This window comes from Xiphophorus maculatus, chromosome 5, assembly GCF_002775205.1.
Source record: "Xiphophorus maculatus strain JP 163 A chromosome 5, X_maculatus-5.0-male, whole genome shotgun sequence".
NCBI classification, from domain to species: Eukaryota; Metazoa; Chordata; class Actinopteri; order Cyprinodontiformes; family Poeciliidae; genus Xiphophorus; species Xiphophorus maculatus.
In genome coordinates this window covers 755,138-780,817 of record NC_036447.1, presented here as the reverse complement: position 1 = coordinate 780,817, position 25,680 = coordinate 755,138, and the positions used below count along the sequence as shown (strand labels likewise).

The following is a 25,680-nucleotide window of genomic DNA, read 5'->3' as shown; positions in this document are numbered from 1 at the left end:
GTTAGCTTCACATGGAAGTTGGACAGCGAGAGTCTGGGAGACCAGAGCATTGTCTCGCCTCCGGGTCGTCTCCGGGTCGTCTCCGGGTCGTCTCCGGGTCGTCCTCGAACTGGAAGGATTCAGGTCCTCTGGATAAATCACCACCAAGGTTCTTTCTTCCCTCAGATGAAGAAATGTTCAACCAAGATACCGACCGACTGGGTCTGCGTCCGTGTCTTCGTCCGTCCGTGTCTTCGTCCGTCCGTGTCTTCGTCCGTCCGTGTCTCTCTGCTTTCGCCACGTGGGTCCAACCGAAACCGAGTTTCTCAGATTCAGAGATTCATGCAGGAATCAGAGCCTGTTAATCCTCCAGCTGCTCTTCGTCGCATCGAAGTCACAGAAAAACAGGAAAAACACAAACGTACGAGGAAGAGAAGGAGGAGGAGGAGCGTGTTTCTGTCATGCGACTCAGAGAGGAGGGACAAAATGGCGGCAAAAATAGTTGGCTTTTTCTCCTCCGTTGCTCAGGTGGAAAAACAAGAAGAAGAAAAGGAGATGGAGGAAGAAGAAATCCTCTCTGTGTTCCCTCAGAGTTTGTTTCCCAATTCACACAAAGACGAGCGCGTCCACCACCCGTCTGCTGCTGCAGCTCTGCTGGGCAAACACAGAGAGGAAGAGGAGGAAGAGGAGGAAGAGGACAGGGAGGAGGAGGAGAGAGAGGAAGAGGAGGAGAAGAGGAGGTCGAGGAGAGAGAGGATGGAATAATCTCCCTCCACTTTCCCTCCATTTAAAGAGCCTTAGATAAATCAAACTGGCACACACACACACACACACACACACACATACACACACACACACACACACACAAACGCCTCTGCCAGCAGCAGGTTGAGTAGAAAAGACCCAAACCAGGCGACGGTTCAGTAAAACTCTTCCAGGGACAGAGTGGACATGAGGACAGACGGACGTCCTCATTTATTACTCAGTAACTAGTAATCTAACACATGACAATTCCTGCTCCAGTAATCAGATTACAGTTACCGATTCAAGTTACTCCGTTACTGTTATTTTCCTCAGTAAACGGATCTATTGTTGTTTTCTTCCTGATTTCCTGTTTTCTTTCATCAGAGCAAAACGTCTCAGATGAAAAACCAGCAGACAAAACGATGGAGAGAGAAAAACATTAAATATTTAGTTTATATCATCACTAACAACGACAACATGAAGGTGACAAAGTGCTGCTGTTACTGCCTGAAAAATACTGGAGACAGAAAAACCAGAGCACGAGAATGGAGGAACTACAGCACAAAATATAAAATAAAATATTATTTCTATATTTTGTGATAATTTATACATTTAAACACCATTAATTGTACTTTATTGTGACAAAGAGAAAGCAGAAATCCTGTCATGATAAGAAATTTATCACGGCAAATGATAAATGATACGAGGAGCCACTAGCAATCGATCCCAGAACAGGCTTACTAGCCGATTACTGATGCATGGATCCCAGTCCCTTGAATAAAATACACAAACATTAATCCATCCATCTTCTTCCGCTTATCCGAGGTCGGGTCGTGGGGTAGCAGCTTCAGAAGGGAGGCCCAGACTTCCCTCCCCAGCCACTTCTTCTAGCTCCTCCGGGGGAATCCCGAGGCGTTCCCAGGCCAGCCGAGAGACATAGTCCCTCCAGCGTGTCCTGGGTCTTCCCCGGGGCCTCCTCCCGGTGGGACGTGCCCGGAACACCTCACCAGGGAGGCGTCCAGGAGGCATCCTGACCAGATGCCCGAGCCTCAACTGGCTCCTCTCGATGTGAAGGAGCAGCGGCTCTACTCTGAGTCCCTCCCTGATGACTGAGCTTCTCACCCTATCTCTAAGGGAGAGCCCAGCCACCCTACGGAGAAAACCCATTTCGGCCGCTTGTATCCGCGATCTCGTTCTTTCGGTCATGACCCAAAGCTCATGACCATAGATGAGGGTGGGAACGTAGATCGATCGGTAAATCGAGAGCTTCGCTTTTTGGCTCAGCTCTCTCTTCACCACGACGGACCGGTACAACGCCGCTTGACGGCAGACGCTGCGCCAATCCGCCTGTCGATCTCCTGCTCCCTTCTTCCCCCATTCGTGAACAAGATCCCGAGATACTTGAACTCCTCCACTTGGGGCAGGACACCCCCCCCCGACCTGGAGAAGGCACTCTACCCTTTTCCGGCTCAAGACCATGGCCTCGGATTTGGAGGCACTGATCCCCATCCCGGCCGCTTCACACTCGGCTGCGAACCGCTCCAACGAGAGCTGCAGATCACGATCTGATGAAGCCAAAAGGACCACATCGTCTGCGAAAAGCAGAGATGAGATCCTAAGGCCACCAAAACGGATCCCCTCAACACCTTGGCTGCGCCTAGAGATTCTGTCCATGAAAGTGATGAACAGAATCGGTGACAAAGGGCAGCCCTGGCGGAGTCCAACTCTCACCGGAAACGAGCCCGACTTACTGCCGGCAATGCGGACCAGACTCTGACACCGGTCATACAGGGACCTGACAGCCCGTATCAAAGGGCCCGGTACCCCATACTCCCGGAGAACCCCCCACAGGGCTCCCCGAGGGACACGGTCGAACGCCTTCTCCAAGTCCATAAAACACATGTAGACTGGTTGGGCGAACTCCCATGCACCCTCCAGGACCCTGCAGGGTGTAGAGCTGGTCCAGTGTTCCACGACCAGGACGAAAACCACACTGCTCTTCCTGGATCCGAGGTTCGACTATCCGACGGACCCTCCTCTCCAGGACCCCTGAATAGACCTTGCCAGGGAGGCTTAAGAGTGTTCAAAAAGGGGGACCGGAGGGTGTGCTCCAATTATAGAGGGGTCACAAACATTAATACAGCATGAAAAAAATTACTGTCAAAAAATGTCTTATTGTATTTACATTGTTTTCAGGTTTAAAATTAATGTTTAAAATTAAAATATTAAAATTATAAACATTTTTACTGTCAACTCGTACAGAATGAAATCAGCTCGTAACAGCTGCGTATCTGCTTGGCACCAGATGGATAATAATAAGAGTCGTCCAACCTATAAAACCATACAGCTTCCAAAATACTGCAGCAATATTTGAATAAAACTGTTGGAGTCGCAACACGGCTCAGTCAACATGACAGAACTAGACCCACCAGGCGGTGGCAGCAGAGAGCTGTGACTAAAATTCAGGAGCTAGCCGTTAGCGAGACGCCGTTAGCGAGAAGCCGTTAGCGAGACGCCATTAGCGAGACGCAGCGAACATATTGAACAAGCTGTGATCACACACACCTTCCAGCAGGAAAACCGGCTTCAACAAGCAGCCAGAGATATTATGGGATGAATTAGATCAGAGCAGATTCATGGGTTACAATGGTCTAGTCAAAGTCCAGACCTGAATCCACCTGATGTTAACAGATATTCTCCATCCAACCTGACTCAGGAATCTGATCCAGCAGGTCTCAGATGCAAACCAGCGCCACCAGCTGGCAGCACGGCGCAGCTTCACCTTCGAGGTTTATAAACTTTTAATTGCTGCATGTTTTTAGATTCCTTCACATTAAAGTTCAGTAGAAGAAAAAACCTGATGACACTTTAAACTGCAGATGGGTGGATGGTAAACTGAGCTGCGTTCGCCTCAAAGAATCCATAAAGTTTGACTTCAATCCAGACAAAAACAGAAAACCACAGAGAGCCTTTAAAGTCCTCAGCCAATCAGAGCCACGCATGCTGCTGCATGTTTAAGGCGAGGCGGAGGAGCTGCGACGGCGGTGACGGCGAGTCCATGAGGAGGCCGGCGGTTCACTGCAGACTGACTGCAAACGGCCCAAAAATACCCAATAAACAAGTTTAAACACCAATAAATTCAAAATGCAGGAACAAAAACGACGAAACGAGACATTTTCAGATCAGAGCTTAAAACCAGCAGATTAAAAGGAGGATTTCTCATATTCAGGATCGTCTGATATAAATATTAAATGTCCTTATAGCTCCACTGTCAGCCCAGTTTAATTAGTTTACTGGTTCCGACCCGTTTATGTGGTTCAGCTCAAATTCAAAGGAACGGCGGCGATTTGCTGCTCACAAATAATTACAGAGAAACATTCAGTCATCATAATCCAGATTATTAAAACAGCCCTAATCTAGAGACTTTTAGAAATTATGACAATGTTTTCCATTTCCTCTCAGATAATAAACTTAAACATTAAGTTTAGCTTTAATTTGAAAAGCTAAATAATTACCTCCATACTAAATACTTAATATTTAGCTCAATGCTCAATTTTAAGCTTCCTAACTTAATATTTAGCTTGTTAGCTTAATATTCAGCCTGAGGTAAATATTAAGTCAGGAAGCTAAATCCAGGTAAATATTGAATTTGCTAGCTTACTATTTAGCTTTGAACCAAATAGAAAGCTAGCAAACTAAATATTTAGCTTGCTAACTAGACATTTAGTTTGAAGTTAATTTTTAGTTTGCTAACCTAATATTTAGCACCAAACTAAATCTCTATTTAGAAAGCTAAATATTAACAACACCACCAGTCCTGATGAAGGTTCTCCTGTTGCTGCATTACGGGTCGTTTCCATGACAACGACCCATTTCTGTCGGGCAGCAAGCAGGAAGCCCCGCCCCCCAGGTGGCTTACCTGTGCTGTTCAGGCGACTGAGCCGGGTCGAGCCGTTCCTCTGCAGCGGGGGCTTCGCCGACCCGGACGGCGCCGCTTTCGCCGCCGGCTGGCTGCCAGGAGTTCTGATGGAGTTCTGGTTGGTGCCAGTCGGGCTCTTCAAACCTGCAGGTCCAACAGAGGAGACGTGAAACACCATCGAATCTGACTGGAGTCAGAACCGGGTCAGCCATAACCGGACCCGTCAGAACCAGGTCAGTCAGAACCGGACCCGTAAGCTGCACTCGTCTCTGCAGAACCAGCCGGTTCTGCTCCAACAGCCCCACCTGTTCTGGATCACATGGTTCTGACACAAACATCTGCCCGGCAACCAACCCAGAAGATAATCCACCAGGGGTCAAAGGTCACATCTGGAGGGAGGATCATCACCGCTGCAGCCTTCACAGCATCCGTCCTGATTTCAACTCTGAAACCAGAACCAGAACCAGAACCAGAGCGATCCTGGTGGCATCGTTCTGCTGGTGGTACCGGACCTGGAGGTTCTGGTGGTTCTGCCTACCTGTCCCGGTTTAAAGCCTCCTCACCTGTCGTCGCCCTGGCCTGCAGAGACAGCGCTCTGCCCCTCATGGCGGCCGCTGGAGGCTTGGGGGCGAAGCAGGACGAGCCATCACTGGGAGCACTGGGAGCACTGGTGCTGCTGCTGCCTCTGCTGGGCGGCTCATCGGGTTTCGACCCGGCAGCTGAAGGAGAAAAAATGCTTCAGGTTCAATCAGCATCACATTCCTTCATTTTCCCTCAGTTCTTATTTCATTCTGGAAAAACCTTCACTGGTCTTAAAGGGCCAGTAGTCTCTGTTCTCCAGACACCTGGCGGCCATTTTACACCATAATCAAGTAACTATGTTACCTTCACATAGTTACATCAAATATGACCTTAAAGAAATTTAGGTCATCCTGCTTTAATGCCTTGAAATTGGGCCTCTGTCTCTTTAAGAAACTCCAGCTTTTTCTGAAGCTCCACCTCCAGGAAGTCATCCAACATGGCTCCTCTATTAACCCTTTAACGTTTTTACCAGCGTTGCTCTGAGCAGCATCTCCTGTCATGAACTCTGCTGTTTGCTAATTGCTGCTGGCTAGTCTGAAGGAGCTGAGTGGGGGAGGAGCTACGCCGCGGAGGCGGGGCTAGGTCCACCCAGGCGTTCTGCAGCTGAATGGTTTGCTGCAGGTTTGTTTCTGATGAAGGAAAAATGTGAAACCATGACGGAAAGAAAGTAGATTTTAAATGATACTTTAAAGGGACATGGGAGGGAGGGTGCATGGGAGTTCGCCCAACTGGTCTACATGTGTTTTGTGGACTTGGAGAAGGCGTGCGACCGTGTCCCTCGGGGAGCCCTGTGGGGGGTTCTCCAGGAGTATGGGGTACCGGGCCCTTTGATACGGGCTGTCAGGTCCCTGTATGACCGGTGTCAGAGTCTGGTCCGCATCGCCGGCAGTAAGTCGGGTTCGTTTCCGGTGAGAGTTGGACTCCGCCAGGGCTGCCCTTTGTCACCGATTCTGTTCATCACTTTCATGGACAGAATTTCTAGGCGCAGCCAAGGTGTTGAGGGGATCCGATTTGGTGGCCTTAGGATCTCATCTCTGCTTTTTGCAGACGATGTGGTCCTTTTGGCTTCATCAGATCGTGATCTGCAGCTCTCGCTGGAGCGGTTCGCAGCCGAGTGTGAAGCGGCCGGGATGGGGATCAGTGCCTCCAAATCCGAGGCCATGGTCTTGAGCCGGAAAAGGGTAGAGAGCCTTCTCCAGGTCAGGGGGGGTGTCCTGCCCCAAGTGGAGGAGTTCAAGTATCTCGGGATCTTGTTCACAAATGAGGGAAGAAGGGAGCGGGAGATCGACAGGCGGATTGGTGCAGCGTCTGCTGTCAAGCGGGCGCTGTACCGGTCCGTCGTGGTGAAGAGAGAGCTGAGCCAAAAAGCGAAGCTCTCGATTTACCGGTCGATCTACGTTCCCACCCTCATCTATGGTCATGAGCTTTGGGTCATGACCGAAAGAACGAGATCGCGGATACAAGCGGCCGAAATGGGTTTTCTCCGTAGGGTGGCTGGGCTCTCCCTTAGAGATAGGGTGAGAAGCTCAGTCATCAGGGAGGGACTCAGAGTAGAGCCGCTGCTCCTTCACATCGAGAGGAGCCAGTTGAGGCTCAGGCGTCTGGTCAGGATGCCTCCTGGACGCCTCCCTGGTGAGGTGTTCCGGGCACGTCCCACCGGGAGGAGGCCCCGGTGAAGACCCAGGACACGCTGGAGGGACTATGTCTCTCGGCTGGCCTGGGAACGCCTCGGGATTCCCCCGGAAGAGCTGGAAGAAGTGGCTGGGGAGGGAAGTCTGGGCCTCCCTTCTGAAGCTGCTACCCCCGCAACCCGACCTCGGATAAGCGGAAGAAGATGGATGGATGGATGGATGGATAAAGGGACATTTCATGAAGTTTATTTAATGTTTTCACTAAAATCAGCTCCAATAAATGTTCGTTACAACAGAACCCGTCAGAATCAGAACCTTCAGTCTGCTTGGAAAACACAAAGTATCAACCAGTTCAGAACCACAAGTCCAGCCTAAAACGGACCGAAGAGTAACAAAAGTTCAATTTTTTTATTAATAAAAGGCAGATATTATGGCTTTTCTTTAATAAAAACATTTGTTTATTTTTTCCCATTCCGTTGTCCGAATTTAAAAATACAATTTATTTTTCTTTAATTGAATTTCTACATTTTTTTGTTTTACTTCTTGAATCTCGACCTGGGAGAAGGTAGATGTTACATTCCTGTTTCCAACCACAGAACCAGAACCAGAACTCAAGCCAGAACCAGAACCCGACGACACGGCTGGTCTGATCGGAGAGCATGAATCACGCCGCTCCATCTGTGTGGAGGTGCTTCAACACCTACGCTGCTCTCAGGGTCAGAATCACCATGGCAACCAGCTGGCTCGAACGCAGTCTGGTTTCCATGACAACCCAATCACACCATCAGGAATGTGTCGGTGTGTGAAAAAAGAAAGTCAAAAAGATGCTTACAAGATCAACTCCATTCCTGGAGGAAGAAAAGGCAAAATATATGAATAAAAACCTTCACTGACCTTGACCTTTATCTGACCTTCACCTGACCTCTACCTGACCTTCACCTGACCTCTACCTGACCTTTACCTGACCTTGTGAAAAAAGTAAAGGAAAGTTAAACTAAACGTAATTAAATAAAGTTAAAGTCAAAGCTAAAGTTAAGCAAGACAAGGCTAAGCTAACCTGAAGCAAATACGGCTAAGCTAAGTGCTAAAACATTTAAATACCTTAACTTGTGCTTGTACATCTAATCTAGTCCTGAACAGAGTAAATTAGGAAATTTACTCTGTTCTGAGATTACTGTCAGAGTGAGCGAAGCGTCATCCTTCACCTGAGCGCCTGATACTTACCTGAGTTTTCAGGTAATCTCTGGGAATCGCCCCGTTGGAGCTAAAACCGCCTCTGCATCGGGATTTTTCACAGATATGGAAACTAAATGTGTCTTCCTTTCTGGACCCAAAGTTATACTTTCTCTGTAACTTTGCTGAACTAAAGAGGAACAGGAAGTAGTTTTTAGAGTGCAGCAGCGCTCAGACACCAGCAGAGCTCTGGATGTCTACCACATGTGACCTCTGACCCCAACTTGCTCACATTCCCGGTCTCTGCAGGGTTGGGGCAGATGACAGTTTTATTTCACTCCAGCAACCCGACTGTTTCACGTCTGTCCTGATTAAATGGCGTCAGAGACGCAGGAAGTCCAGAGGAAGACAGGAAGTGTGTGTGGAAGCCCCGCCCCCTCTCACCTTTGCTGCTGGCGGCGTTGTTCTCGCTGCTCCCCAGAGACGAGTAGCTCATCCCAGCCGGCACGCCTTTCACAGGGAGCTTGGAGGCGGCGGGAGCAGGTGGTCGCCATGCCGACCCGGGAGCCGACTGCTGATTGGGTGATGGTTTGGGAATGGAGGCGGTGGGACTGTGAGCGACTCCTGATGCTCGAGGTTTGGGAATACCTGGGAAGCAAATAAAACGACCCGTCTTAAAGAAAAGAACGAGACAAACAGAAACAAATCCGACTTTCTCCGAGAATGAAGCTGCAAACATTTTGAAAATGTTTCATCTGCTGCTTGGTTTACTGCAAATCACTGTCAACAATTAACATCAACTGTATCTAGCAAGCTAAACATTTAGCATAGCAAGCTAAATGTTTAGCATAGCAAGCTAAATGTTTAGCTTGCTAACTAAATATTTAATTTATAGAGAAGTTTTTGGTTTTTATTGCAGTGGAAGATCTGAGATCTGATTCCCCCAAATTCCTCAAATTCCTCGAACGTTTGATTGTGTAGAAACGAAAATATGCAAAATTCTTCCAACGTTTCTCTGAGGAATTTCATTTTTATTCAGTTCCATTATTTTCTCACACGTTTGTTGTCAAAGCAGAGATTCCCGGAAGATCAGGACAGTGAATAAAAACCTGGAAGTTTTGTCTTCTAGGAGTTCCTTTGTCCCCTCTGAGCTTTTGTTTTGTGGCTCTGACTAGTTTGTGGGTCCAAACTGTGGTTTGATGCTGAACTTTATTGTTCCGCAGGAAAAAACATTTGTTGGGCCGCTTACGGACTCAGAAAGGAGGCGTTTAAACTTTTCACAGAGTTAAATATAAGTTTAAATTACAGCTGAGAAACCAGCAGACAGGACTGGTCTTTCTGCAGCCGGATGGTTTACAGTGAAAGAACTGTGCAGCACTGCGTCACTCGTCATTTCTGCAGACTGATTCACACATTCTTTCCAAAGACCGAGGCGGAGAGAATCCCTGAGAGAAACAAAGGCCTCCGGCTCCTCACACCCAGACCAGAAGCTGCGGACCTCAGACCGCCACGGACTCTGGAGGAAAAACGCTTGGAGCAAAAACCTTCCGGGTTTCAGAACGGTAAAACCAGGAACACTTTGTCCTGCAACTTCCTGTCACAGCACAGAGAAAACCTCAGAGAGAATTCACAGGAACAAAACAAAGAACTACAAACCTAACAAGAGGATGAATGAGATACAAATCCAAGAAAAAACATCCATCCATCCATCCATCCATCCATCCATCCCTCCCCTTCAGGTCCAAGAAATAGCAGGTTCAGGAATCATTAACCAGTTTCTCAATGAGTTTTCTGTTGGAGAGACCAAAGTTTTTCCTGGATCCTCCCAGGATGGAGCCGAAAAACATTCAAACAGCTGCAGCTCTGAACCGGATGCTGAGTTCCTGCACTCATCTCTAGGCTGCATCGTCCGCACCAGTTCAACACATCTCCGGTCCGACTGCGGTCCGACTGCGGCCCGACTGCGGCCCGACTCCGGTCCGACTGCGGTCTGCTGCGGCCCGACTGCGGTCAGACTGCGGCCCGACTGCGGCCCGACTCCGGTCCGACTGCGGTCTGCTGCGGCCCGACTGCGGTCAGACTGCGGTCCGACTGCGGCCCGACTGCGGCCCGACTGCGGCCCGACTGCGGTCTGCTGCGGCCCGACTGCGGTCAGACTGCGGTCCGACTGCGGCCCGACTGCGGCCCGACTGCGGCCCGACTGCGGTCTGCTGCGGCCCGACTGCGGTCAGACTGCGGCCCGACTGCGGCCCGACTGCGGCCCGACTCCGGTCCGACTGCGGTCTGCTGCGGCCCGACTGCGGTCAGACTGCGGCCCGACTGCGGCCCGACTGCGGTCTGCTGCGGCCCGACTGCGGTCCGACTGCGGCCCGACTGCGGCCCGACTGCGGTCTGCTGCGGCCCGACTGCGGTCAGACTGCGGCCCGACTGCGGCCCGACTGCGGCCCGACTGCGGTCAGACTGCGGCCCGACTGCGGTCAGACTGCGGCCCGACTGCGGTCAGACTGCGGCCCGACTGCGGTCCGACTGCGGTCAGACTGCGGTCAGACTGCGGCCCGACTGCGGCCCGACTGCGGTCAGACTGCGGTCAGACTGCGGCCCGACTCCGGTCCGACTGCGGTCAGACTGCGGTCCGACTGCGGCCCGACTCCGGTCCGACTGCGGTCAGACTGCGGTCCGACTGCGGTCCGACTGCGGTCAGACTGCGGTCCGACTGCGGCCCGACTCCGGTCCGACTGCGGCCCGACTCCGGTCCGACTGCGGTCAGACTGCGGTCAGACTGCGGTCAGACTGCGGCCCGACTCTTGTCAGACTGCGGTCAGACTGCGGTCAGACTGCGGCCCGACTGCGGCCCGACTGCGGTCAGACTGCGGTCAGACTGCGGTCAGACTGCGGCCCGACTGCGGCCCGACTGCGGTCAGACTGCGGTCAGACTGCGGTCAGACTGCGGCCCGACTGCGGCCCGACTGCGGTCAGACTGCGGTCAGACTGCGGCCCGACTCCGGTCCGACCGACTACGATCCGGCTAAAATCTGATTTGATCCATTTGCTTATTACTAATATTTCATGTTTTAGCTGAGCAGTTTATGTCCATGTTGATGGTTTTAATGGCTTCATGTTTCCGCTATAAAGTGAAGCTATTGTGTGAATATATTTTCATACTTCGGAGTGAAGCTGTTTCTGATTATTCTCTGTACAAAGATCCTTGATAATCAGTTAGTTTAACTAAATTAATTCTAACTTCACTGAAAACAATAAATTAATGATTATTAGTCAAATATTGCTGCCAGTTCTTGCTGTAAAACACAACAGAAGAACCTTCACCTGGACTTTGTGCGAACACAGAGGTTAACTGCTGCTCGCTCCTTTCAGCCGGATCAGAACCACCCAGAGCAGGAAACATCTGGCTCCGTTTGGGTTCGGAGCAGCTGGGTTGGGTTACCTCAGGAATCACAGTTGGGTAAGAGCTGAATCACAACACATCCAGCACAAAACACTGCAGCTTCATTGCCGTCCCGCCAGAACCAGAACCAGAACCGCTACCCACATAGTCTCCAAATCAACTCCACCTGATGAAATCACAAAAGACTCGAGACTCGCCTCCGAGTTTTTACTGTTTACAAGTCCAGGTAAAGGTCCAGCAGAACAGACCCAGAATCCCCCAGTCCGACATCATGCAGCGAAACAAGAAGAAAAATTAATTTCACTCAATTAACAGAAAATAAGAGGAGGAGACAAAACAACCTCCAGAGACAGACCAGCTAAAACTGAAGGAACGTTAAAGATATGCTAAGCTAAGCTAAGAAGGAAGTTATACCAAGTTGTGTTAAACTGAAGTGATGCTAGGTTACGTTAAAATGGAAATTAGGCTAAACTTGCTAGCATAACATCTCTGGTTGCCTTTTGTTGTGTTGTTGATTTTGCATTTTGTTGGCCCTTCTGGGCCACCATAAAATCTTTGCATGCAAGTGTTCATGTTCTTCCAGGAAGATGAGAAAAGTATAAATATAAACTTTGTTTTGCACGTCACTTCATGGTAACAGCAGTCCTAAAACTGGCTCTCAGTTCAGCAACGTAAATCCATCTGGACGCTGAATAAAAACAGACGGACCGGTTTCCCGGATCAGCATCGGATCCCTGCGGCCCGGCTCTGCTGTGGTGGCAGCATCATGCTGAGGGCTCGGGTCATCTCGACGCAGATCAACATGTGGTGCGTTCAGAACCAGATCGTCTCGGTTTCCGTCTTCACCGGGCTGAGGAAGACGGGACCGGTTCCACTGGACCGCAGGACAGGCAACCAAAGGGGCCAAACTCACAGAAAAGAACCAGACTGGTGGAAATCCCGGTCCGAGGTCCGGAGGCGTCCACTTGTCCCACCGGAACCAGGACAGACGGCTCATTGTCCTCCAGAGGGGGACGTTCAGGACAAAGACCTGCTTTCAGACGGAGACGGCCCGAAGGCACGGCAGCGTTTCCCAGCCGGACCCGAGGTTCGTTCAGCGACTCAGAACCAGAACCGGGCTTTTACTACAGAGCCAAAGAGCTGCAGGACAGACGGAATGAGACACGGACAGATGGACAGATGGATGTCCTCTGAGACGAAGAGCTGCAGGAAACAGAAAGCAGCTGGAGCGGTTTCGGACCCGGTTCCAGATACAGCTGTTAGAGCGGAAAACTCTCTGCGTGTGCAGCTGGATTTACACCTCACACACACACACCTCACACACACACCTCACACACACACGCAGAAACACACACACACGAGCGCGGCTGTCAGGAGGAGACTCACCCTGGTTCTGGTTCCTGGTTGCGGGTCCGTCCGCTTCTGCCCCGGCGCTGTCCGGTCCGGCAGGCGGCGCCGGCCCCCGGTCGGGCCGGCCGCTGCGTCCCGGCGGCCTGGAGGCGGCCCTCTGAAGGAAGAGCGGATGTTTAGCCACGGCGGTCCAGCCCAGCGGCCCGGAGCGCCGCACCGACACCAAGGCATCGGCCATTCCCAGCCGGAGCGGAGCCGAAGACGAGGAAGATGAGGGGGAGGAGGAAAACTGGGACGGCGCAGAAACTACAAGCAGAGGGAGGAAAGTTTCTGCCCCCCTCTATAAACACATGGAGAGTCTGGAGGCCTGGCCTCCGTCTGCTGGAGGAGCAGCCCCCGACCCGCCCCCATCGGGTCAGAACCGGGCCTGAATCCTGCAGATTACTGCAGCATACCAGCCGTCCTGTGTCGACACGCTCCCTGCAGCTGCAGCTCGCTCCGAGCGCGTGCAGCAGATCGGTTCTGCTACCGGAGCGGCTGCTGGTTCTGAGTCCAGACTGAACATCTGATCTGGACCGCCTGAACCAGAGCTGATCCAGAACCAGAACAGGTTCAGAGTCCAGCAGGAGGCGGTTCTGGTTCAGCCCATCTGTGACCTCAAAACTTTGACCCAAATTATCACCAGAGACATTTTACTATTACTGGACCCGCTTTCTATGAACGGTTCTGAATCTGGGACTGCAGGGAGTTCTGTTGCTGTTGGGTCGGGTTGTACTTAGTTTGGACCAGAACTTCACTCACCTTGCTGGGAGTCCTCAGCTTCTCCTGAGCAGTCTGTGTCGCAGCTTCTCTGACCGGATCAGAACCCACAGAGCTGCTGGACGCGGCTCGACTCTCCGCTGCTTTCTTCTTCTCTGGTGGTGCAGACAGCGAGGCCGCCGCCCCCTGGTGGTCGGCCCGGGTGGCCTCACCTTTCCCCCTGCTGGGCCTGAGGAGCCGGGCCACTTTAACCGGACCTGGAGGACCTGGAGGACCTGGAGTCGGTCTTCTACTGCCGACCACCTCGGCTCTCCTGCGGGGTTCTGGATGGTTCTGTTGAGAAGATGGAAAACATCTGGGAAGTTCTGGTAAACGGGTTAGAACTTAAGCTGGGTTCAAAGGTCATCTGAAGTACCTGAGTGGGTGTTCTGGATGGAGACGGGTTCTGGGTTCCCTTTGTCTCCAGGCTGGAGGTTCTGGTAGAGCCGCTCGGCCCGGTTCGGGTCACATGGACCTCCTGAGGTGGAACGGCGCCTCCGACCGGATCGCTGGAGGTGCTAGAGGTTCTGCTGCGGTTCTGTGAGGCAGCGGGACGGTCCGGGCTGTCCGAGTCGCCCCGCGGCGGTTCCGCTGCCCTCACCGGGTCCGATCCCCCGTCCTGCAGGTCCGGTCCGACGCCGGCTCCAGCTGGACTCACCTGGCTCAGCGTCACACACACGTCTGAGCTCACAGACACAAACAGGGCCTCGTCTTCCTCATCCTCCTCATCGTCATCAGCTGGGGTCTCCGTCGTGTCCGAGTCAGCGGAGCAGCTGCCGTTGCCCCGGTAACCATCCAGGCGGGGGCTCCAGGTGTCCTGGTGGAAGCCGGCGCTGCTGGCGTCCAGGTAGAGCGAGGCGGAGGCGTCGGTCTGGAACCGCCCTTCCTCATCCTCCTCCTCCTCTGGAGCCCACCTGGACAGCACCACCTCCTCCAGGTGGGCGGGCATCACGGCGGTCGTCATGGTAACCGCCAGCAGGTCGTACTCCAGCGGGCTCTCGGTCCGGCCGCCGCTCAGACTCCTCAGCGACTCCGGAGATGAGGAGGAGGAGGAGGAGGAAGAGGAGACCGGGAAGGCGTTGCCGTTGTGGTCGCCTTGGCGACAAAGAGGGAGCTTCATGCTGCTCATCTCCAGATCGAGTCAGAAGTTTCTCCAGCCCAGATCTTTCAAATTCTCCGTTCAGTTCACATGTTTGCCTCAAACTTCCTGCAGGTTTTCCAGAAACTTCCGGCTTTTCGCATTTGGAAAACTTTAAAGGTCACGAATCCTGGATTCCTGCAAGAAGGTCCCACATGTTCAGGAGTCTGCAGGAACAAAACACAGCATGGTTAGGTTCCTGTGGAGAACCTGCAGCTCCAGGTGAACCTGGAGAACCAAAACGTCCTCAAGAAAACTATCAAACCTACAGAAAACTAAAAATCATCAACATGAATCAGTAAATTCAACATAAATCTCCTGATTGGGTAAAATAAATGATAAAAAGTCTAAAAATTTCACTCCTTTAAAGTTGAAATGTCTAATCATCATATTTTTTATATTTTCATGCATAGTTCACCGCAGTGCTGCTGCAGCAATCTGACTGGGAAATGTCGCCCCCTGCAGGCCGAATGTGTCACTGCAGGATATTTAAACTATCAAACTCATCGATTCAGAATCATTTCCATCTGATACAGACTTCTCTGGTGTTTTCAGCGGGTCGAGCAGCATCTGGGTCGGTTCTGGTCGTGTTTGTGGGTCAGAGACTAAAAGAACCAGAGCAGTTAAATAAAGACCTTCAGAACCGGGTCAGACCTCTTTTCTGTCCCCGGTAACGACCACCGGCCCCTCGGCGACCGCGTCACTCACTTCCAGGCAGAGGAAGATGAGGAGGAGAGAGATGAAGCTTCAGCAGCAGACCCACAGAACCTCACCGGACCGTTCTCAGAACCTTCAGTGGGTTCAGAGGTCCGATCCGGTTCTGAACAAATCTAACTCCAGAGGAAAAGGAGCTGGGAAAACAGCTTCTGAACAAAAGGTTTGAACTGAAACTGGGTCACATGATCAAAACGGACCGGTCCGGACCGCCTCTGTGTTTCCGTGGGCTGGTTTGGACCAGAACCAGAAGCTATTGAGCTGCGTTTAATCATCATTTCTGGGTTTGAATCAACATCTCAGTGCTGGGCAGTTTCTGCTATTCCACTAATAGCTTAGCGAATTTTTAGTTTAGCGCTTTTGCTAACCTTGAAACCGTCTCGCGCACTTAGCTTCCCTACATACATTTTTCTGGATAAATTCCAAGATTTAAGATTTCCTGAAACATTTTAATGTTAGTGAATATTTCTGCTAACAATCAGCTCTTTCTGGACTCCTTAGACTAAAAACCACCAGAAACCTTAAAGGGGCGGTTCATTTTATTTAAATGGTTTGGAAAATACACTGCTCAAAAAAATAAAGGGAACACTTAAACAACACAATATAACTCCAAGTAAATCAAACTTCTGTTAAATCAAACTGTCCACTTAGGAAGCAACACTGATTGACAATCAATTTCACCTGCTGTTGTGCAAATGGAATAGACAACAGGTGGAAATTATTGGCAATTAGCAAGACACAATCAATAAAGGAGTGGTTCTGCAGTTGGGACCACAGACCATTTCTCAGTACCTATGCTGTCTGGCTGATGTTTTGGTCAGTTTTGAATGTTGGTGGTGCTTTCACACTCGTGGTAGCATGAGACGGACTCCACAACCCACTCAAGTGGCTCAGGTAGTGCAGCTCATCCAGGATGGCACATCAATGCAAGCTGTGGCAAGAAGGTTTGCTGTGTCTGTCAGCGTAGTGCTCACCAGAGGTAGCTTGACTGCCATTAGGTACCGAGATGAGATCCTGAGACCCCTTGTGAGACCATATGCTGGTGCGGTTGGCCCTGGGTTCCTCCTAATGCAGGACAATGCTAGACCTCATGTGGCTGGAGTGTGTCAGCAGTTCCTGCAAGATGAAGGCATTGAAGCTATGGACTGGCCAGCCCGTTCCCCAGACCTGAATCCGATTGAGCACATCTGGGACATCATGTCTCGCTCCATCCACCAACGTCACGTTGCACCACAGACTGTCCAGGAGTTGGCGGATGCTTTAGTCCAGGTCTGGGAGGAGATCCCTCAGGAGACCATCCTCCACCTCATCAGGAGCATGCCCAGGCGTTGTAGGGAGGTCATACAGGCACGTGGAGGCCACACACAATACTGAGCCTCATTTTGACTTGTTTTAAGGACATTACATTAAAGTTGGATCAGCGTGTAGTGTTATTTCACTTTAATTTTGTGTGTGGCTCCAAATCCAGGCCTCCATTGGTTAATAAATTTGATTTTCATTGATGATTTTTGTGTGATTTTGTTGTCAGCACATTCAACTTTGTACAGAACAAAGTATTCAATGAGAATATTTCTTTCATTCAGATCTAGGATGTGTTATTTGAGTGTTCCCTTTATTTTTTTTAGCAGTGTATATTAGACTAAGTTTCTCTAAGCTAGTGTGTTCTGATCTCTTCATGTTGGAGGATCTTTGTGTTGAAGGAAATAAATCTGACCAATGAGGTATTTTTTGAGTCTCCGGGCAGAAATTCCTCCACCCAGATCATCAGGACCAATGGGATCTCCAGTTGGACCAATGCGTTGTTGGGCTACAGACTATTTCATAAGTTCTTTATCCAGATTTCAGAACATTGAAACGACTCAAAATCCCTTTCCTCCTCAGCCTTCCAGGTCAGAGCTGAATTCTGGACTCGGTCCGGTTGGTCCGTCAAACCGGGTCAGGCAGAGATGGGTCCTACATTCACGCAGGCAGCCTAACTGGGCCGACCTGGCAGCTCATCCCGTCCTGTTAGAATCAGCCGCTGGCAGCGGCTCCGACCCGCTCAGAGAGAAGAAACCCTGCGCTGCTTTTACTCGCCTGTCGCATCGGTTCTGATCCGACGGACCGAGTGAAGCAGCAGAAACATGACAGAGAAGCAGCACCATGAAATGGTTGCTGAGAGGAAATCTGCCGGCTGATGGAGAGAAACGAGTTTTAGCCAGGTCTCAGACTGCAGTCCAATCACATGTTGACACTACGATTGGTTGGAATGAACAGGAAGTAGAAACAGGAAGTAGAGGTCACCTTTAAAAAGCGGGGAGCGTCCTCCCCTCCCAGCGGAAAGTTGGAATTTTACATTTATTCAAAGTTTGGTGCCTCTGGTAAGGCACAGACCCACAGGTTCCTACATCTGGACTTATTCTGTAAACGGGTTTCCATCTCTTCGGTAGCGCGCTAACTCTTCAGAAAACACAAAAACCAACTTGAGCGAGCATAAAAATGTTTTTGCAAAGTTTTTTCGAATTCCGACATTTGCACCAAGGTGATGGAAACACGACCTTTACGACCTCTGACCTCTCATTAACCCAAATCGCATATAGTTAACGTGTGACTAAGCTCCCTGTGAAAACTTAGCCACACCTCCAGACAAATGTAGAAAGTGGGCGGAGTCAGGAATCACTTAGGGGCGTGACCAAGTGTGGAGAGGGTGTGGTCAAGATTTAAGCTGCTAGCTTAGCGTCTTTGTCGCTATATGTAGTGACTTTTCAGACCCTCTACTGACGTTTTAAGCAGAAGGTTTGCTTTTTCTGTGGACAAATAAGCTAACAACTCATTTTGTGTGCTATTGTAAACTTTTATGGCGACAGAGTGTGAAAGTACCCATCACTCTGCAGCTCTGCTCTGATGTAGACACAAACCAAACTGGACGGTTGGAACAAACAGGGAAATTTAACTGCAGTACCACCCAAAGAGGGCAGCACTGAGACGGTTTTAGGCAAAATATTGCAGAATTTTACAAAATTACAAGAAAATGTCACAATTTTCACAGAAATATAAAGAGAAAACTTTTAGGAACAAATTTAGACATTTATCAGCAACACAAGGTTCATTTCTAGAGTTTGATTCCTCTTTAGCTAGTAGTGCTACTCAATTCCAGTCCTCAGGCCCCCCTGCTCTGCTGCATGTTTTAGCTGTACCCCTATCTCAGAACAGCTGATCCAAATGATTGCATTACCTGTTCTGCAGCCATCAAGTACTGCAGAAGCCTGTTAGTCACTCATAGATTCAATCCAGGTGTGTGGCAGCAGGGAAACACCTAAAACATGCAGGGCCGGGGGCCTGAGGACCGGAATTGAGAAGAACTGAGCTAGAGGAACATGGCCGCTTTCCAGACCAGATGAGTCGAGCAACATGGATGAAAACACCAATGAGAAGCATTAAAACACACACACACACACCCACCTACACACACACACCGACCCAGACCCGACTGATTAATTCATGTAGCCGCTCGGCTCACTGCTTCGTGTTTCAGGATCTGCTGCATCACGTTCCGTCTCCAGGAAACGACGCAGCAACGCTGCTGACACAGCTGGAGCGGCTACCATGGCAACGGGGCTGATCCGTCATCCAAAGAGAGAGGAAGGATGTGTGTCGCTCATAGCAACCAGCGCCTCAAGCAGGGGCGACTGCCGATGCAGCAAAACTCTGAATGAGGTCAGAGGTCAGGCTGAAACCGAACATCTGAAAACAAGAAAAACTGTCAGAACCACCAGAACCAGAAAGAGCCATCTGAACCTCTAGAACCAATCAGAACCGGTCCCTGAAGACCGAGGACTCGTCTGGAGGACGGGTCAGGACGGCGCTGGTGTCACTCCAACCTGCAGCGGTTCTGTTCCTCTGGGTCACAGGTCCCAATCTATTTTTACATTTCCATCGAGAATCTGTGACATGAGCGATGAACCCACCAGAACCTCCTGGTTCTGACCCTCTCTGTGACCCGTTAAATCTCTGTGTTCTGAACGGACCGGGCCTCAGGTTCTGCTGCTGGAACATGGTAGTGGCAGCATCATGCAGTGGGGACGCTGCATGATGCTTTACGCTTCAGCTCCATGTGAACCAGAACCAGAACCATAAATTATGGCGATAAACGATAATGCTGTCATTTATAGATGATTTTTAATGATAATAATAATTTCATTTCTAAGGAACATTTTTGACTGGAAGAGTTTTTAAATATCCACAATATATAAACAACCAAAACATTAACATGGATTATGATTCGGTTTCGACAGGCAGGACTTTCTGAAGGCGCAAACTATTTTATCCTGAACGTTTCCGACATTAAAGAGGAGAATCATCTACATTATTGATTTCATTTTAGTTTACCATCCGATTTATTGCTTAGTCAGAACCATCATCAGTCCAACCAGAACTTCCTGAACATCCAGAACTTCAACCGCAGAACAGCTGGGTCTCCAGAAACACACACACACATACACACACACATACACACATACACACACTCTGTAACTGTTGCCGCAGTCGTAACTTACTCCTCTGGCTCCTTCTGAAAGCAGAAAAAACAGATCCAGTAGCAAACAATTCCTCCAGCTGGTCAGACTGGGACAGACTGGGAGGAACTGGGACGCTGGTCCTCACACTCCGCGCTGCGCGATCAGGCGTTATGCGCGACCCATCGCTGCTGCGTTTTCCCATCCAGGCGGAGGGAGGAGGAGGGATCCTGCAGTAAACACAAATCTGCTGCTTCTGGCACAGGACTACGGCAAGAGGGGAGGGACATTCCTCTACAGCAACCGCAGGGCTGGGGGGGTTCTGGCCCAGATCCTCCTCCAGAGCGGAGCTGCTCCGTTCTGTTCAGCATCAGAAGCAGAAACCTAAACATGTAATCTGATGCAGCGCGGGCCGAGCCAGGCAGCCAATCAGAGGCCGGCTCAGATTACTGTCAGGCAGCCAATCAGAGGCCGGCTCAGATTACTGAGGAACTTTAAAGCTGCGGCTGGCCTCCCTGGTAACATAATGACTGCTCACGTGCGACCTCCTGAACGACACGACCCTCACGTCATCCGCCTGGAATCGCTTCACAGGAAAACATCCAAACATGGGAAAGTCGGATAAAAACTGATGAGTTCACGTTTCAGACGCTGGGCCAACTCCGGGCCGCCAGAGCAGAAACGGGTCACCGCCGTCAACAAACCGCTAGCTCCCATAAAACACAGAAGTTTAATATCAGAAACTGAACGTGTTCATGTATGGCTGAAATAGATCATATTATCAATTAGTTACTCATCAAATTTGTGTTAAAGGGGGCGCTGTGGAGGTGCAGGGCCAAAGGTCCAACCAGGTGTTTTGCACAGCTGAATGGTTGCCATGGAGATTAATGGATTTCTCAAACATGCATGAACGAATCAAAGAAACACTCCAGGTTTGTTCTTGATGGGAGAATAATTTTATAACGAAAAGATTAAAACAGCTGATTTCACACCGTAGTGCCCCTTTAAAGACATAGCTTTGAATTTTAAAAACTTCTTAGACTTCTAACCTCTAAGAAGTTGGAGGAAACTGAAGACCTCTAACCTGTCAGATTTAAAAGTCTGAAAAACTACAACAAAGTTTGGTTCTGATGTGACAAAATGTAAAAACAAGTTCGAAAAGTTTAGCAGGAAGCTGTAAAACCTGCTGAGTGAGATAAACAGCATCAACTCTTCTGTGCACGAAAGCAGACAGCAAGTTAGAGTCTTAATATACGAGTTTAATGCTCTTTGTTTTCTGCAGTGGGAGACGGGTTGATGGTGCAACGTCTGAACAAAATAATCTGATTAAAATCTCCTTTTAATTTGATTCATCATCCTGGTAAATTAAATGTTAGACTTGAGGAACCAGAGCAGCACATCGGGGGGCAGAGGACATGTTTCTACATGCAAAAGCTGCCGGTTGACTAACTGCAGGAAAACTCCTGAAACATTTATCCAAGAAGTTTGTGTCTGAAACATTTGGAGCAACAAACATTTCCCTGAGTGAGAGAAAGTCTGGAAACTCTGACTAAATGAGATTCTCTAATCAGCTCCAGCTGTGTGTGTGGGAATGTTTTCTGTCATGATAACGAGTCTACCTTAAGAGTCCATGCTTTACCCTGAGGGTCAAAGGTCACATGTCCGCTGCACAAACTCTCCAATAAAACTAAGGAAATGGTGCCCCAGTTTTCTGCTCCCCTGATGCCTTCACTGAGTCCTGGAAACGACAGAGCAGCTGAAAACAACCGGCAACCAGTTGGAGGAGAGGAAGGTGTGTGGGTGAGAGTCCATGCCAGCATCCATCTGCTACTTCAACCAAAATAACTAAACTGAGTTAAATCTCTCAATTATTCCCTTCCAGCCAGACATCTTAAGATATTTTAAAGTGGTCCGGATCATGAGCTCGCTGGGAGTTTTTCTTTGAATTTTCTTTGATTTTCACTAATTTTTATTAATTTTTTATTAATTATTAATTAAGTTTTTACAACACCTGATCATTTTCAGACCTCTCAACTCTAATCTATAAATGATCAACTATACAACTTTTAACTATCAAAAAGAAGCACAATTTATATTGTTTTACTGTCTTCTTTGGATGGGTTACTGAAATTAATTTTGTTATGCAAATCTCGTTATAGCGAGTTTTATATCTTATTTATTTCCTAGCTCTGGCAGATCACCGGACATGCTAGCACCATGGCTACATATTAGACATTTCACCATAATAATGGCTACCTGGTAAAAACAGTTACAATAAATAAAAGTATTGTTGCAGATAATTTACAACGCACCACCATTTTAAAACTATATTGTCTCCAACTGCCATTTAGCTGCTAAATGCTGCATGTGGCTAAGAACTAACTGCAATTTTCACATTAGAGATTATGTCCATTAGCCTGTTAGCAAACCTTTATTGGACCTTTTATCATAACTTCTCTCTGGTAACAACAATTACATTAAATAAAAGTAATGTTGCAGATTATTTAACATCATCCACTTTATTAAAACTATTTTCTTCTCGACCAACTGCCTTTTAGCTGCTAAATGCTACGTGTGGCTAACAGCTAGGTGCTAGCTAAGTCATTTGCATTTTTCCGGTTTGTAGCACAAAGGCTCCATGTTATAACTCTTAATAATATAAGATTTTTACAGTGAAACATAGCAATGATTAAAGTGGGAGTGAAAAGGGTCACAAAAAGAACTGAGCTACCAAAAGCTAACAGCTAGCAGAGCTAAAGGCTCCGTTTTAGCTTTGGTAGTTTTTTCTCATGGATTAAGCTGGTGTTCAGTTAAACTTCAAACAAATCCATGGCTCAACGTTTTTGAGAAATAAGTTCAGAGTAGAAAGTTTGTCAAGCAGCAGAACAGGTTTACGTGACGGAACCTGCGGTCAAACTGTGGTTGTGGTTAAAGAGGTTAAACTGTCACTGAGGCTAAAAGCCGCAGGAGAAAATCCCATCAGAGCAGCTAGTGTTGTTTTAGTGAGTGTTTATGGATAATAGAAGAAATGAAAAGCAGTTACTGATTAAATCCCAGCAACAAGTCTGAGCAGAGCGCAGCTTTCAGCTCCACGCTGACATCCAGACACAAAAATGCCAATTATGACGAGCCGGAGAGCACAATCACAACTTCACCAAGGAGTGGCTGCATCAGACGAGGCTGTTCTGCTTTAACGGGACAATCTGCAAGAACAGGAAACGTCCGCAGGCTTTAATCTGTGGTGAAAAGATCAGCCAAACCCAGAGGAGATTTATTAAAGCTAAACCCAGCAGCAGCAGACTTTATGGACAAAACTGGGTGGGATTGTTTAATCCAAAACTAGTTTCTTTCATATTTAAATAATTATGTTCTCTTTTTAAGGAGAAAACATTTTCAAATCGAACATCTAAAACAACTTGACACATATTTGTCCATCTTTTTCTGTGGGATCAGATGATAGCATAAGTCAGGGTTGAATTATATGTTATCAAGCTAAAATATGGATCAATGCATTGCATTTTATTAGTAAGAAATAAACTGTAAAACAAAGTCAGGACTTAAAAATATTAATGAGGATAAAGATATGTATTATTATACAAGACTTATTTAAGGAAGAATGAAGATGGCGACTTAAAAAAAATACAACTGAATATAGAAGCAAAAATATGTCAATATTTCAAAGAATAAAAAGTAAATGTTGAAAGAAACTTCCCAGATTAAACCCTCTGCCAGCAAAGAGCTGAGAGAAGCATAAGGAGCCTGGTCTATGTTTACAGCTGAGTCTCAGAAAAATCTGCAACACTAAAAACTCATTCATAACAACACAGCCTCCAGCAGCGGACAAATCCATTACAGTTTCTCTTTTTCTCTTCAGGCTGAAATGACTGAGGAGCCACTCAGGGGCAGCTAGAGGTTCTGAAAGTGTTTCCTGAGAGCCACAGAGTCTTACTTAATCCTGGCCAGGCCTGCGGGATGATGCAGAGGACAACCTGTTATGTAACACCCAGAATGCAGCAGCAGCACAAATGTCCATCACACACAGGGACAGGGTGCTGCAGACACAGTTGACAGAGAGAGGACACCTGGCCTGTAGCTGCAGGTAACCGGGTACAGCCCAGTGCATCTCATTCATTAAAGAAACCGCATCAAAGTTGTTCTGTTTACAGAAATATTAAAAAGATGCTAATCAAAAACTTCTCAGGTTCACAAAAATACATTAAAAATATTTACCCTGCTATAAAACTGCAGCAGCTGCTTCCTCGGTGGAAAATCTGCTGCTTCTTAGCAGCTTCGTGATGTTTAACCTCAGTAAAAATAAATCATTTCTCCATCTTGTTTCTAATAAACAGTAAAATCCCGCAGTCAGTACACCTACCGTCTGCTGCAGCAGGAGCCACGCAACCTGCAGCCTCCACCTGGACTCCACAGGAACCAGACTCTTCACGTTTCCTCCAGTAATCCTCCGACCCAGCCGAACCGCGTTCCCAGGTCGGCCCAGCTGGTTCCGGTGGATGACGGCGATCACCGGAGGAGTCCTCGGGTCTCATCGGCTGGCAGCCAATCAGTGAAGTGGACCGGTCACCCACTCACATGGCTCACGCACTATATATATTGGCGGAGGAATACCTGATGAAAAAATACTTATCTTTTTAACTTCGTCTGTATGATATAAAACGGACAGTTAAACTGTCATTTTTATATGATTTTATTTATTTATTTATTTATTTATTTATTTATTTATTTATTTTGCTTTAATGTGTTTTATTAATCGTGCTCCTCGTGTGTTGGGTTAATTTTATAACGGATTAGATTCAGTAATCAGAAACACACAAATAAAATCAACTTTACTGCGTCTGACCAGCTTTACCAGTAGTTATAATAGTGACTACTGCCACCTAGAGGCCGAAGAAAGACTAACTGCTGGATGTCCTGAAAGCGTTCCGTTACATTTCCTCACATTGTTCAGGTCCTATCACAGCTTCACACTGACATGTTGAGTCACTTTAAAGTTTTGCCGCATTTTTTAATTGTTTAGCATGATTATTCATTTTTATTCCGTTTTTTTTTTTGTCAGAAGGCATGAAGATAAGAGAAATTCTTGCTTTTGATATGGTTTTAATTGTATTTGATAATATCCATCCCCTCCCGCTATTCAGACTTAAATACAATTTAGAAATTATAATACTGATATTATAATATATAACATGACAATGTGTAGTTTAATAATATGATAATTATGTATCATATGCCAGCTTATATATAATATGTGATATAATGAAAATCACTAATATTAATATAATCAGTATGTTTTTATACGTTTCAAAGGAAGAAAAGTTAAAACAACAGAACCGGGAAGCATTAGAACCAAAATACAGATCAAAATTGGTCAATTCTGATCTGTATTTTAAATGAACCGATTCATTGTTGTAACATTTAATGAATTTATTTGTCATTATTATTTAATGTTTGTTGCATTGTTATGTCGTAGCACAAGCTTCAGCGTTTAATAATGCATCAGAGCGCAGGTGAACGAGTGTAAACTACCAGCATAAGCTAAAGGGATGCAGGGAAGACTTTCAAAATAAAGACTGTAATACGCAGAACTGCAACCTTTTTCTATAATAATTCGTTATATTATAAATATTTTGTGTATAAAAAAAACGTCCATGTGTAGAAAACACCTTTTCAGGTGCACTTCCTCAGCTGATGACGCCTGGAAGCGATTATATACATCTTATATTTACAGCTGACATTTA

At 48.0% G+C, this 25,680-nt stretch overlaps 1 protein-coding gene across 3 annotated transcripts in view; it reads right to left on the bottom strand.

The window, feature by feature from the left end:
- LOC102228762 (microtubule-associated tumor suppressor 1 homolog) overlaps positions 1 to 24,434 on the bottom strand; it is a 44,053-nt gene extending 19,619 nt beyond the window's left edge. The window contains exons 1-7 of one of the 3 annotated variants that reach the window (XM_023333597.1): positions 24,300 to 24,434; positions 13,956 to 14,884; positions 13,583 to 13,873; positions 12,818 to 12,938; positions 8,473 to 8,676; positions 5,206 to 5,361; positions 4,643 to 4,786 (exon numbers count right to left, since the gene is read on the bottom strand). In XM_023333597.1, coding sequence (XP_023189365.1) covers positions 4,643 to 4,786; positions 5,206 to 5,361; positions 8,473 to 8,676; positions 12,818 to 12,938; positions 13,583 to 13,873; positions 13,956 to 14,708 — 1,669 coding nt within the window. In that variant the 5' untranslated portion in view covers positions 14,709 to 14,884; positions 24,300 to 24,434. Of the gene's footprint in view, positions 1 to 4,642; positions 4,787 to 5,205; positions 5,362 to 8,472; positions 8,677 to 12,817; positions 12,939 to 13,582; positions 13,874 to 13,955; positions 14,885 to 19,966; positions 20,260 to 24,299 lie in introns of those variants that run through there. The other 2 variants (XM_023333598.1, XM_023333596.1) reach the window with 2 other exon arrangements.
- Positions 24,435 to 25,680: the final 1,246 nt, after the last annotated feature.